Genomic DNA, 14441 nt, shown 5'->3' with positions numbered 1-14441 from the left:
TTAAGACTTTGGATACGAGTGCTAAAAATTTTGAAATAATTTTAGAAATAATTTAATTGAGTCTAAAGCTCTTAGAGCGTATAGATAACTTTAAATATCTGCATACAAATGTTATCTAGATAGGTTCCAAAAGACTTAAAAACCAATCAATAAAAAAATAGAATTTCTCGTTTTTTGACACCCTCTCTTTGTCCCACTTGTCCTACTGATCTGAAATTTGAACCGATGGTAGACTTGAAACAGCTGCCATTAAGGGTCGTTTTCGCTTTGAATAAGTTTGAAAATCATCCCAAAAAGACCACATAAAGACTGCTTTCCGTCAACATCTAGATTATTTTTTGTGGATCTAAATTACGTTATTGGGGCTTATTTTATGCAGAATTTCCCGCTGAATTCAAATCCTTGCTCAAAATTTCCGTGCGCCCACAAATAACTGAGTTATGGCGGATTAACCTATGTATCAAGACTAGGAAAACAAAAAACGTTTCATGCAACTAAAGTGTCTATTTATTCCTCCTACTGTTATATTACTTTTTACTTTAAGTGTCAAGCTTATAGTCATAAGCAACTGTAACATTTGACTTGTTCTTCAGCTCTTTCGTAAAATGAGTATATGCATCTTTACCAACGAACCCAAGATTGTCATGGTTTAGACTCCTCAAAGTGGGAATATTTTCTGCAATTTTCTCGGCATTGAGTGAACTCATACGGTCTAACCTTAAGCCCAACGTCGTCAAATGCGGAAGACTTTTAAACATCTCCCAGTTGAGATCTTCAGTTAAGTTAGGGAGCTCGAGCGTTTCTAGTTTTACGTTTTTCCTTACCAAATTCACATGAAGCTGTTGTAATCTGCGATCGGTGCTAATTTTTAGAACTCTCAGGTTTATCAAGTCCTCGAAAGCATCACTTTGAATTTCATTGATAAAACACTTGTCCAAAACCAATTTTTCTAGCGACTTAAAGTATTTTCTCGTTAAGGGTTTTAAATTCAGGTTACTCAAGGAAAGAACCTTCAGATGCGACAAGTATTGAAAAACGTCTTCTGGTGCGTCGATTGAGTCCAAATCATTGCCTGATAAAGAGAGTTCTTCTAAGTTCTCGCAGTTAAACGCCTCTTTCTCCAATGTGAAGTTATCTCCCGGAGTGAATTGAAGAGAGAATTTTGTAAGCATCGGCGATGAACAAACTCTTGCTTCAATCTCTTGCAATCGTACGAAATGAAGAGAAAGTTCTTTGACTTCATTAAATTGCGGTAAGCTCAACTTTCCTTTCAACTCCTTGAAGGTGAGTTTGTCTGCTTTTAGTGTATTTGTGAAGAGTTTTTGGGAATTCTCAGTGTTGTCATGGTTCATTTGAAGACAAATTTCGACAGTCTTCAGAGGGTACAAATGATTGAAAGCGTCACTGTCAACTTCGATAATGTGGCTATTGCACAATCTCAAGTTTTCCAACAAAAGCGAATCCTTGAACGTGTCTTTGGTGACGTGTCTAATTTTCACGTTCTCCGAAGAAAAGTTCTTCAAGTTGGCTAAATTCTGGAAGGTGTCGGCGTCGGTTTCACTGGGGTGGAAAAAGTCGGCTTTTATCGACAAATCTTCCAAGTTCCCACAATTTTCTAGCGTCTCTTTGGTGAAAATCAAAATTTCCTCTGACATTTAACGTTACCAATTTCTCACAGTTCTTCAACATTTCCTTTGTCATTGTTATCGGCGTGGTTTTCATGGAAAGACTGAGGGATTTTAGGGACGGTGGTGAACACACAGCTCCAGGTTCCAGTTGATCCGCTTTGGATACTCTAAAGTCTAATCTGGTGATGCTCAACTGCGCCAAAGAGTCTGAAGTTAAAGTCCCTTTGATATTACGGATGTAGATGTAAGATCCTGCGTTTGGTGGTAATGTGACAGGCTTGTCTTTTTGGGGAATAACATTGTAAATGTGAAATGGAGGTTGTAGGCAAGAGATGCCATAAAGGAGTATCAAGAAGAGGACCAAGCGAATCTAAAATAAAAGAAAATGAATAAACAATAAAGTCATGTAATGAACGAACCATTTTGAGTGGAGATTGGGTTCAAACTGACGAGCAAAAATCTGCGGTTCGCCTTTTGATAAAGAATGTCGTCGTTAAAGGTTATCAAAATTCTTACATAATTGATATAAATCCAAATGAAACAAGAAAAAAACATCAAAAACACTTTTTGCCTTGAACTTTTTTTATTTCCAGGTTTTAAATTTATTTTTCATAGTTTTAAGATAACTAAACACTGTTCTACAAATAAAACTCAAAAAATATTTAAAGTTTATGTTTAAAAAATATTAAAAATTTTGAAAAAGTGAAATAAATTTTCAATATTCTCGTCCATTTTTGCAATGCACACCTACCTGAATTAGGAATTTTGAAAATCACTCAATACTACCAACATTAAGTAAAAAATGCAAAAAAAAAAACTGCAAATGATACGAACTTTAATAGAACGTGGGGAAATTGTTGTTCAGCTCATAATTAAAAAATTCAAACATTTATAATTTTATCGGTTTGGTAAAATTAATAAACGGTTCAAATATGGTTTATTGCCTACATTTGACAGTCACTGAACTAAAATTGTCCAAGTTACAAATTCAAGAAAATTTTCATTTAGCTCGGTAATAAAAAATTCTAAAATTTGTATTTTTGCCACCATAATTATTCACAGATTTTGGGGAATTAATAAAAGACCAAGAAATAGGAAATTGTCTGAACTTGACAGCCATAGCACTATAATTATCAGTTTTGTAAACTTTAGAAAATAAAAAAATAAAAATTTTTGGTTTAGCTTGAAAATAAAAAAATCGTAACATTTGTAATTCGTAACATTTTTGGCTCCATAAATTAACTATTTATTGGAATTAAAAAACGACTCAAAAATAGCAATCTCCCAAATTTAGGCAGATCTGACGTTAAAATTGTACTTACGAATTTTAGTAAAAAATGTTGAAAATTTTTGCTCAGCTTGACACTAAAATTTATAAACTTGGTATTTTTCGCTCGATAATCCACAGATTTCGGGAAATTAATAAACGATCTAAATCTAGGAATCTGTCCAAATTTGACATCCGTGGCAATAAAACTGTCTAAAGTACGAATTTTAGAAGAAAATTTTGTAAATTTTTGGTTCAGTTTAAAAATAAAACATTCTAAAATTAGAATTTTTTGCTCTAAAATTTAACCATTTGGTGGAATTAATAAACAACTTAAAATTATCAATCTGTCTAAATTTGTCAAGCATAGCATTAAATTTGTCAAAGGTACGAATTTTAGAAGAAAATATTTGAAAATTTCTTTCACTTAAAAATAAAAAAATTCCAAAATTTGTATTTTTGTCTCTATAATTTATCTATTTAGTGAAGTTTATAAACGACTCAATCTGCTTCTCAGTTCTCAGATCTCAGTTCCTATTTATTATTTTAGAGTCGTGCATTAATTGTACCAAATTGCAAAATTCTAGAGCGAAGAAAAACCCAAATTTTAAAAATGTTCAATTAGAAGTCCAAAAAATTTGCTAATTTTAGAGCCACAGTTACAAAATTTGTAGAAGTTACTATTTTAGAGTCGTAAATTAACTCTACCAAATTTTAAAATCATAAAACGGAAAACTCAAATTTTAGAAATTTTGAAAGAATGCCATTTTTAGTGCATGATTTAAATTAGCTAAGAAATCGATCCAATAAAGAGCAGTTTTGGACATCCAGCCAATGAATGATAAGTTACGTTGGAATTATTTGCTCGGGTGCGTTTTTTATTATAAAAACTTCTATGATAAAAAGAATGCCAGCCAATCGCCCGAATTCTTTTTTTGGTTTTAATTCTATTTCAATCGCATTCTTCATTTTGTTATAAAGAAAAGGTAGATCTTAAAATATAAATTTCTAAAAAATGGTTCTTTCGCTCTAGAAATTTGTAATTCGGCACGATTAATAAGCGTGTTAAAATGGCAAATCTCGTTACTGTAGAAAAATTTGCAGTTTTTTCGATAATTTAACAGCAATCAGGGGTGCAATTGCATCTTAATCTTTTATTATGGTCCAACCGGAGAAAGGGGCTGAAGAATTATAAAAACATCACTTAAATCTTGCATGTCTGGTCTGATCTGGGCTAGAGCAAGCAAGTTGAATCGCAGCTTTTCACTACATTACACTTTAAACGGGAAAATCCCGATCGCGAAGAAATGTAACATTCAACTTCTTCTTCAGCTCTTCCTTAAAACGAGTATATTCTTCACCACTTAGAGAAGTCATATCAATATGAAAATTCCTCAAACTTGGAATATTTTGTGCAATTTTTTCAGCATCGAACGAGCGGATCCGATTCATACTTAAATCCAACGTCGTCAAATGTTGCAGTTCTTTAAACTCATCCCAATTTAGATCAGTGATGTCACTATTAGCCAGACACAATTTTTCCAATTTTACGTTCTTTGTGAACAACTTCTCAGGAAAATTCTTTTGCATTACTCGTTGACCGACTGTAACCTGAAGAACTTTCAAGTTTACCAAGTCATAGAAAGCATCAGTTTGGAATTCGGTAGTGGCGCACTCGTGCAAAATTAATTTTTCTAGCGACTGAAGATTCTTGAAGTATTCTCTTTTCAAGGGGTTAAATTCCAGCCAATGCAAGTCGAGAACTTTGAGATGTGGTAAGTTTTGGAAAGCGTCCAGCGGCAGGTCGGTATACTCAGAGGAATGTAAAGAGAGTTCTTCTAAGTTCTCACAATTGAACGCGTCTTTGTTCAATGTGAAATTTTCTCGTGGATTGAAACGAAGAGTGAATTTCTTAAGCGTTGGAGATGAACAGACTCCTGATTCGATTCCTTCCAAATCGGTGAAATCAAGAGAAAGGTCTTCGACTTCTTTGAATTGTGGTAAAAACAACTTACCACGTAAACCAGTGATGGAAAGACTGCCTGTTTTTATTGTATTATTGAGGATTTTCTGGGTGTTTTCAGGATTGTGGCCATCCAACTGAAGACATAGAAAAACTGTCTTCAGGTGGTACAAATGATTGAAAGCGTCTTTTTCAATTTCGACGACGTTGCACAGTTTCAGGTTTTCCAACAAAAGCGAATTCTTAAAAGTATTTTTCGTGACGTGTCCAAGTTCCAAGTTCTCCAAAGACAAGTTCTTCAAATTAGATAAATTCTGGAAAGTGTCCTCTTCAATTTCACTGTGTTTGCAACTGTCAGCTTTGATCCTCAACTCCTTCAAATTCTCACAATTTCGTAGTGTCTCCTTGGTGAATTTAATCAAATTTGGAGTTTTAATATCAAGTGTTAACTTTTTTACTGAAGACGTGGGACACGCAGCACCTGCTTCAATGCCATCCAACTGTAGGGCGTGCAGATGGAACTCCCTGACGTCCAACTTTGATTTGGTTAGAGTACCATTGAGACCATCAAAAGTGAAACTGTCCACTTTTACCGGAATTTCGGAAATGATGTTTAAACTTCGAGGAAAATGCTTCGTTACAAACTGTATATCCTTCAAATTCGTCAAACCACTGAAGGCGTCCTTGTGGATTTCTTCAATGAGACAGTTTCTCAAAGTCAAAGTCTCCAACAAAGGTAAGTTTCGGAAATACTCTTTCGTGACGTGTTGGAGGTTCATATACGTGAAAATAAGTCTCTTTAATTTGGGTAAATTGGTAAGTGCATCAACTGCAAGAGGATGGTGCCTGTAATAAATTCCTCCGACGTTTAACTCCTTCAGTTTCTCACAGTTCTTCAGCATGTCTTTCGTCACTGTTATCGGAGTGCTTCCCATGTGAACACCAAGTAACTTCAACGCGGGTGGTGAACAAGCAGCTCCAGGTTCCAGTTGGCTCGCATTGGTTAAAATAAAGTCCAATGTAGTGACCCTCAGATGTGATAAAGACTCTGGAGTTAAAGTCCCATTGATGGAGTTAATATACATCTGACTTGCTGTGTTTGGTGATAAAGTTATTGGTTTGTTCTTTTCTGGAGTAACACTTTGAACCATAAGAAAATCCTTGTCGCAATAGGTGCCACTGAGGAATATCAAGAAGACGATGAAGGGAATCTGAAAGGAGAGAGTATGAAGAAGAGAAACGGAGTTTTGAAATGAGCGAACCATTTTGAGTGAAGATTGGTTTACAACTGACGAGTTAAATGAGATTGTCTTGGTTTTTGATAAGGAATATCGACGTCAAAGGTTATCACAATTCTGACATAATTAATGTAAATTCTCAAAACAAGGAAAATATTATGAAAAAATTAATATAAATACATTTTGCCTTGACCTCTCATCTGTACATTTTGAGTTTACTTCTTCCGTTTTATAAGTTCTTACAAAAATGCACAATCGCTCTTATCTACAAAGGTGAGTTTTGTTCTGACGACTTTAAAGTCCTCTGTAGTTAAATCGGCGACATCTGATGCTTTTAATGAATCTGGTATGTGTAGTTCCTATAAAGAAAATAAAAAAAACATTAATTTAACTAGCAATAAACCACACTTGCATATGCATGAAAAACAATAAATTAGCAAAACGAATCAAATCATAAAGCAGAACGCACATGTAAAACAAAGTCAAAAAACTACATTGCCTAATTATCTTGATCAATCAATTCGTTATTACCTCTGGTGGTCTATTATCGGTAGCAACAATTTGGGCACCATCAGTTTTTTTTGTCATGATCCCGGTTCCACCAACTGGCTTCTTTGTAGACACATTCTGGGGGAAGCTGTGGTTTGGCCTGGAGGCACTCCTCTTCAAGTTTTGATTTAGGGGGGTACTTTTCTAGGTTGATATGGGGAAAGCGCTGTGAAATTTAATTAAAGGGTGTTACGAGGGGTGTAACAAACTACCGGTGGAGGAATGAGAGGGGGTTGCTCGCAAGGGTGGATATCGACAGGTTTGCATTCTCTGAGGACGATTTTAGAGGTCTTTTTAGTCTATATTTGTGAGATCTAGTACCTTTTTGTCCAAGTCGTCCTTGTCTTTGGAATAAAATCTAACAGGGTAAGAGACCTGGAGGCGCTGTAAACCTGCAAGAGACCACATTAAGACCACAAAACTTCCAAAGGCTCTTTACCTAAAAACTTGGCCTTGTCCAGTGGAGATCTCTGCAGAATTTTAACAGTTCCGTTTTTGAGTTTCAGCAAATGGTTGCTTCGGAACATTTCAGTAGACGAATTGTGGAGACTTTTATAAAAGTAGAAACATTGCACGGTAGACAGTGACAAGTTAATTTGGGATTTTGCTCGCTATTGACATGAAATGTTGTAACTAGACCATGGCAACGGCAACAACGGAAAAATTGAACTGATGCACCCTAATGCTGAGGGTTGTGTGTTTTTTTAAGACCTCACGTTTCAAACTTACACCAACATAACCTAAAAATCGGGTCTGTTCTGTCAAAAATCTGTCAAAAGCTGTCAAAAGCTGTCAAAAGTCAAACGATTTGTCATTTGTGCCGGTATTTCAGTGAGCTGACATATACAGGTGTCCCAGAAATCGCGCCCCAGAGAGAAAGGGTTTATGGAGGCAATCATTCTGAACCAATATTTTGAAACCAAAATTTTTTAACTCAAAAAATAACTTCAAAGAAAATTTATTGGATCAATTCTTGGTGTTGACAAATTATCAAAATTACAATTTATTCCCAAACACCAAAGTTTAATCATCGCTCTGATGATAATAGCATTGCTATCGAAACGCGCGTCAGCATTTTTGTCAAAAATTTGGTGTTTGGGAATAAATTGTAATTTTGATAATCAAAAAATAACCGAGATAAGACAAAAAAACTGTAGCCAATCCCGAATCTGAACAGAATTTGAAAATTGGTAACTATGGATACATACTATCAGACATTGGTCTTAAACATTAGACTCTCGTTGCCTAGGAAATTGGGATGGCCATTTACTCCACTTCTCGAATAAGCTTTCGGGATTGGTTGTTAACTTTTTATCAGTTATTCTCGAATACTATTAAACTTAGTCAATTTTTGTTTTGAAATTTACCATCTGTATTGTTGTCGGCACGCTCCCTTGCTCTCTGGGGCGCGAGATCTGGGACATCCTGTATAACTAGAGAAAGAAAACCTAGTGGAAGGGGTAAAATTTTTGAAATGGGCATAGACCCATATTGGAAATACATATGATAATTTCTTTGAATTGAACCAATTTAAATTATTATGTAATAATTTATAAACATTAATCAGGTTGACAGCTGCAGCTTGATTCAACTAGGACCTAAGTTTTCCATATTTTTTTGTTTTTCAGAGAAGGGCTGATCAATAAAATTGAATGTAGAAAGAAAATTTAATGGACATTATCGCGTTATTAAATCGATAAAAATTGTCACCATCTGTTAAGCCTCATATGGACCTAAAATTCTTAAAGCTAATAGTCCAACTGAGGTTCTACATCAGTTTTACTGGACTTTTGCACTACAGAATCGGTAAAATTAAAGCTTAAATAGCAATAATCTCCGTTTTTAGACGACATTGGCTTGATCTTTGTTGCGTAACACTATTCATTTATTGAATTTGAGTCCAGTGAATATGAACAGAGTGTGATGCAAAAATCATCTCAGATTTTTATTTCAACAAATACACAGTGTCCCAGAACTCGTGAACCTAGAGAAAAAAGGCTTATGGAGGCAACAACAATTTTCTAGCCCAAAAAATAATCAAGTTACGACGAAAAAACTATAGCCAATTCCAAAGTCCGTAAATCTATAGGTCTGAGCGAGTTGCCAAGTATGGGTGGGTGCCGTTACGGGGGGCGAGAGGGAATGTGACGTCATAACGGTTCGTGTCATTTAATTCGACAGGGTTCCTACAGAGAGCAGTGGCGCATTTGTATGACTGGTCCTCTAACCAAAAAAAAATTTCAGTCTCTTTTTGGCTCTTATGCCTGCTTATTATCATCGTATTTACCTCCTATTTGAAGAAAAACACATCAGAAATATCCTAGGATCTTAAGACACTCAGTCCTGGGACACAAATAATTCAATGACAAAAACTTGATTCATTGAAAGATCGGAAGTTGTATTGTCAAAAAGTTTTGTGTTCCTCACCATTTCCTGGCAGAAATTGCTATATGGCAGACCATTTCAAAATGTGCGAAATCTTGAGGTTTTCTTGGTGTTCCCCACGTGGTTGTGGAAGGTAAGACCAAACTTTTCTGACAGTGCAGCTTTCCGATCTTACATTTGAAAGCATTTTGATACTGATTAGCCAAGTGCGAATTACTATTCTCATTAGTGACACTTGGGTCAGGCAGCGATTGGGGACACCACTTGTGCTCGTCATGAAACCTTAAAAAAAGCTTGTTTGGTCTAATTACTTTATGACTGAATTGAGTGTCAAAAGTGAAAATACATTCACGCAAAAATACACCGGTGTACTGCAGTTTGCTTGCTGACAAATGTATTCAAACTTCGCGCCAAAAGGCGAACCGTTTTGACGTCATCAACATGGAAACGCGATTAGTAGACTCGCTCAGACCTATAGATATAGGGACTTTGAGCCAATTCAAGCTAAACAGAATTTGAAAATCGGTAACTATGGACACATACTATCATCCATTGGTAGATGAACATTACACTTTCGTTGCCTAGGAAATTGGAATAGACTTTTACTCCACCTCTAGAATAAGCTTTCGGAATTGGTTGTTAATGTTTTATCCTTTCACAAATCCTATTAAACTTAATCAATATTTGTTTAGAAATTTTCCATTTGTATTGCTGTCGACACCCTCTCTTGCTCTATGGGTCATGAGTTTTGGGACCCTGTGTAATGTAATGCCAAAATTAAAGATTTCTGTGTAATTATTTCGCTTTTACTGGATGCGAAAACAATATATATAAGACTTTTTATCATTTTAAAGGGGGGCCCATCAGTTACTCTCTTTCAACGGACACCTGTATATTTAGTAAAAATATTCCGAAAAACAGGTTCCAATTAATAAATAATAATAAGTAAATAATAAATCGTAAATGCTTGCTTTTTAAATTCTCCAATTCTTAAGAAAGCCGGCCCTGTGTTGGTTCAAAATTGGTATTGCACATCAGCTGAATATTTCCATTCTTTGTACGCTCTCTGCTTAAGAATGTTCTGATGGTTCAATAAACGTTCTCAAATAATTTGCATTTTTCAATAATAAACAAACCTGTTTGAGAATGTAGGCCGAATTTTCTCTGTAGCAGTAGAGTGGGATGTGTGCACAAAGCAGTCTTCTGTGGTTGAGCTATTTACCGCTAGAGGGAAAACGCATTCCAACGGCCATTTAAAAATTGTACAATTCGATGTGACGTGTGAAAAAGGACGTTCGCCTCTATCTTAACCAAACAGTGTGTTTATTTGTGTTTGTGTAAAATAACCTAAAATGCATCCAAGCAGACGGCGCAAAAAACGTCCCAACTACGGCATTCGAACCGTTGAAGTGCTGCGGGGTTCAAACGGATTCGGATTTACCATTTCTGGACAACAGCCCTGCATTTTATCTTGTATTGTGGCAAATTCTCCAGCAGATCATGCAGGACTTCGAGCTGGGGACTTCCTCATCTCTGTAAATGGAATTTCTGTTTCTAAAATTACACACGACGCCGTTGTTAATTTAATTGGTAATGCCATAGGTCCCATTCGTATGACAATTGCAGAAAACTATTACTCGGACAGCAGCGAGGAAGAAATGGATATCAACAGAATAATAAGCTCAAGGAAGCCTAAATACGTGCATAAACCCAGAGTACACCGATTGTATAAACAGGCGCAAAGACCAGATCATAATGATACAACTAACAAAAAACACTTGGAAAAACACAGTGAACTTAAATCTAATGTTTACAATGATGACAATGTGGCTAAACTTCTTAATAGTTCTAATGTTCTACCACTAGAAGATGAGGCAGGTCCAGTAGAGTATAGAGCATTGGTGGGATATTTAGGGACAATTGAGATGCCAAAACAACTATTGCCAAACTCAAGACTACAAACGGTGTGCAGTTGCATCCGGAAATTGAGACAAGAGAAAAGGGCTCCAACTGCCGTGCTAATGACTATTTTCCCAACGTGTTTGACGTTAAAAAACTCATCTAATCATATACTTGCCATTTACCCCACAAATAGAGTTGTTTATATTGGATCTACAGCTGACAGAGAGTCGAGGTATTTTGGTTTAGTTACAAGTGCCGTTTGTGACATGAGGACCAGTGAAAATTTGCAAAAAGATCTCGAAACAAAGGTATGGCAGATTGAAGAAAAAAAATTCAATAACACAGACAGTCATATAGAAGTTTCTAACAGTTGTCATGTTTTTATGATTGATCCAAAAATTGTAGAGCACAGTGTACATGCTAAGAAAGCTGAGAGTTTCAATTTTACATGTACTAACGACATTGTGACAGGCAATTGTCTAGAATTCCCAAGAAATGCTTTATACATTGTAAATTTAGTACAAAACATGTATAAACTACAATGCCCAGATACTAATTCTAAAAATGGCTCAATGGATGAAGTAAATCTTGGTCCTATTATGGCAAACTCTCCACAACCGAGCGCCTCAAGTAACTCAGATTCTGGAATTGGGTTCAGGGATGACTGTGGGAACATCAGTGATAGAATTTTAGTTGTAGAATTTCCAGCTCAACGTCCTTTACCTATACTCACTCCAAATAACATGAATAGACCTTCTGGGATTGATGCTTCGAATATTCCCCTTGAAACTCTTGATCTGCCATTAAACAACGACCACTCTCAAAATTTTGAACTTAACAACATTCGCTGTAAGAATAATTTTGATATAAAATTACCAAACAATTTATCAAAACCTGAGACTTGTGAACACAACAGCAATATTAAGCAAATAAACAACTTGAACAACATTCGCGCTTGTGGGTCAGTGAATATAAAAAATGTCTTGGAAAAACAGGAAAATTTGTATCTAGCTAAGCAGAATAATAACGAAGATAATTACGACAGATTGACTTGTAGAGCCATGCCTGATCGACAAGTTAGAATATCACGTGGTTTCTCACCACTGAGTGTTGTAAGTTCAGATGACAACACCAAGTCAACTGAAATTTCTTCTAGTCGAGGATATGCAGAACGGGGCGTAGATATTCCTGAAAGTTATCACAAGAAGTCTTATGAAACCCTTTCAGTTTCTGAAGATACGGAATTTAAAAGTTCTGTTGATAATATATCAGTGCACAGTGCGAAGAGTGTTGAATTAAGTAATTTGAAAAATGTGTTTAAAACACCGAATTTGCCATTTTTTGAAAGTAAAAAGTTTAAGAGAAAGTGTAAAATGGTTAATAGTTGTGATAATTTGGACAAATTTGACGAGAACATTGTAACTTACAAGTTAAGTCCTAAAGTGTATGGATTGTCAAAGCCAAATCATAGCTGTGAAGAACTCAACAATTTGGATTCAGTGGAAAAATTTGGATATGGGAGTTTGCAAGAACTATACAGTTGGAATGGTCAGGGTACCAGCATTCGTAACATCGCACAAAGTGAACCAGATGTCAGGATTCAAAGAATTTATATGGATCGTGAATTACAGGTATGTTTGTGAAAAATCATTTTTGGAATTGGGAGCTTCGTATTGCATGTTTTAGTATCATGGTTTATTCATAAGACGGCGCATAACTATCGTCGTCATCAGACGTTATAAAAAAGACTAGTGAAGTATCTAATAATTTAATAAGTATTTTAGGAAATGAATGCTTTTTGAATGGTGTGAGATAAGTTTTTTAGCATTTTAGTTTTTTAGAATTTTAATCACATGTAGATTGTTTACTCAAGAACAGAAGGAAAATAAGGTAATAGAATCCACTAGTGATTAAAATTTAAATTATCTCAAAAGCGCAGTATACAATTTTTTCTAATTTCTCTAAAACTTAACATTAAAAGTCAGTTATCCATTTTGTCAAATGACCTTTTGTGATTGATTTGTTACAGTCGGTTTAGGTTGCAAATGTCCACCCAAGGTCACCAATTTTAAAATTGTCATCGTGTAATTCGTTCCTGTTGCAAATGTTGCATTGGTAGTGGTGGGATTTGGGGTACAAAAGACGATCGTGCAAGTTCTGTCAATGTAATATGTGGAAATTCAATTTGTTTGTTACCGTTTTTAAACAGCAGTTCCATCTGAGGGAAATTAAACTTCACTTGGAACACGTTTAAAGGTTTGCACTAATTAATAACTTATTTTCAATGCACAGCAAACTCAAAATTGACAAATGTCAAATTCCAGGGGACAACTTTGTCATATTAAAATTTCCAAATCTAATTTATCAAGATTACAACTTTAAATAAAAAAATAACTGTCAAAGTGGACACTTGCAACCTACACCATATTTTAACTGAATCTGTGGTATAAACTTCAACACATGCCCAAATTTATTGTGTACAGGACTGTATCGTCTGTCCAACGAATAAATAGATGACAGTTTTCTAACCAAATCTGCGCAATAAAAACTAGTACCAACAACCGCCAAAAAGTTGTCATTATGCTAATTTTAAAATTTATTATTTTTTCTAAATTTACTGCTATAAAAATGGTTCCTATTACTTGATTATAGAAAGGAAATCAACAAAGTGAGTAATTCGGTGTTTTGTCATTAATTAACGTAGGAAAACCTCAAAAACCCTCATTTTCTTCGGTCAAGTTGACCAACAGATCTTAAATCTACCCATCATGAAACTTGCAAAAGACAATTTGTACAAGAGAAAAAGCGAAAAACTAGTAATTAGACACTATTTTACCAACAAAACTCAAGCAACAGTGCAAACAGTGGATCTTAAAGTGGTCAAGAATGACGAATGTCAATGAATGTCAAATCATTGACAAATTTCAAAAAAAGACGAGAAGGTGTAGTTGCATAGCCAACTTAATTTGAGATTAATATCCCCAAAAAGACGGAAAATTTTAGAGTATTTCAAGTTGCCATGTTTCATGCCATACAATTCAAATCATCCTATTTACTCGCTGGATTTACTATACCACCTAATTACATTTTTACTTTTGTTGGGTTTGTTGTTGATATCTAAAATATTCACAAATACGTCAACCTCACAGAAACCAGAAATTATTTATGATTTTCTACAAATTTAGAGACTGCTTATCAATGTTGTTCGTTACATGAAGAGCTCTTCCTGTCTTAATATTGTGACTTTAGATTGTGTGTAATGAAACCCCCAATGTAACAGCAAACGGGTTGTAGTTGAACCTAACCTAATCGTGTCAGTTTTTAACACTTTAAAGCCTGGAATAGATTGAAGAAAATCTTGCGACAATTCTAGCGCGAGTTCTTGCTTATGTGTTTATACTGTTTCCAATAATTACTGCAAGTTTCTCTCGCGAGAATCTGGTGAGTTCTGGCTTTTGCAATTTCTCACAGACCCCTAATTTGAAAGAACTTGAGCAAAATCTAAAATG

The 14441-nt window shown here is 35.2% G+C and overlaps 2 protein-coding genes across 3 annotated transcripts in view; one reads left to right on the top strand and one right to left on the bottom strand.

The window, feature by feature from the left end:
- Positions 1–2300: 2300 nt before the first annotated feature.
- LOC148182196 (uncharacterized) lies at positions 2301–7315 on the bottom strand. 2 transcript variants are annotated; one of them, XM_088047180.1, is made up of 5 exons: positions 7085–7315; positions 6967–7037; positions 6628–6811; positions 6121–6455; positions 2302–6069 (listed from the first exon to the last, which is right to left on the bottom strand). In XM_088047180.1, the coding sequence occupies exons 4-5, from the start codon at positions 6121–6123 to the stop codon at positions 4174–4176; spliced, it is 1899 nt and encodes a 632-aa protein (XP_087903306.1). In that variant the 5' UTR covers positions 6124–6455; positions 6628–6811; positions 6967–7037; positions 7085–7315; the 3' UTR covers positions 2302–4173. The 2 variants fall into 2 exon arrangements, with proteins under 2 accessions (XP_087903297.1, XP_087903306.1); XM_088047171.1 differs by having other exon boundaries at positions 2301–6455.
- Positions 7316–10258: 2943 nt separating this feature from the next.
- Positions 10259–14441, top strand: part of loco (regulator of G protein signaling family member locomotion defects) — a 29839-nt gene continuing 25656 nt past the window's right edge. The window contains exon 1 of the mRNA XM_088050236.1: positions 10259–12563. Within this exon, the coding sequence (XP_087906362.1) occupies positions 10383–12563 (2181 nt within the window). The 5' untranslated portion in view covers positions 10259–10382. The remainder of the gene's footprint in view (positions 12564–14441) is intronic.

This window comes from Gnatocerus cornutus, chromosome 1 (genome assembly GCF_029298725.1).
Source record: "Gnatocerus cornutus isolate USDA-ARS CGAHR chromosome 1, icGnaCorn1.1, whole genome shotgun sequence".
NCBI lineage: Eukaryota > Metazoa > Arthropoda > Insecta > Coleoptera > Tenebrionidae > Gnatocerus > Gnatocerus cornutus.
The sequence above is the reverse complement of the archived record's forward strand: the minus strand, read 5'-3'. Positions and strand labels throughout refer to the sequence as shown.

Coding starts and splice junctions, on each gene's coding strand:
- LOC148182196 (XM_088047171.1), bottom strand. CDS start 6,123: ATGGTTCGCTCATTTCAAAACTCCGTTTCTCTTCTTCATACTCTCTCC.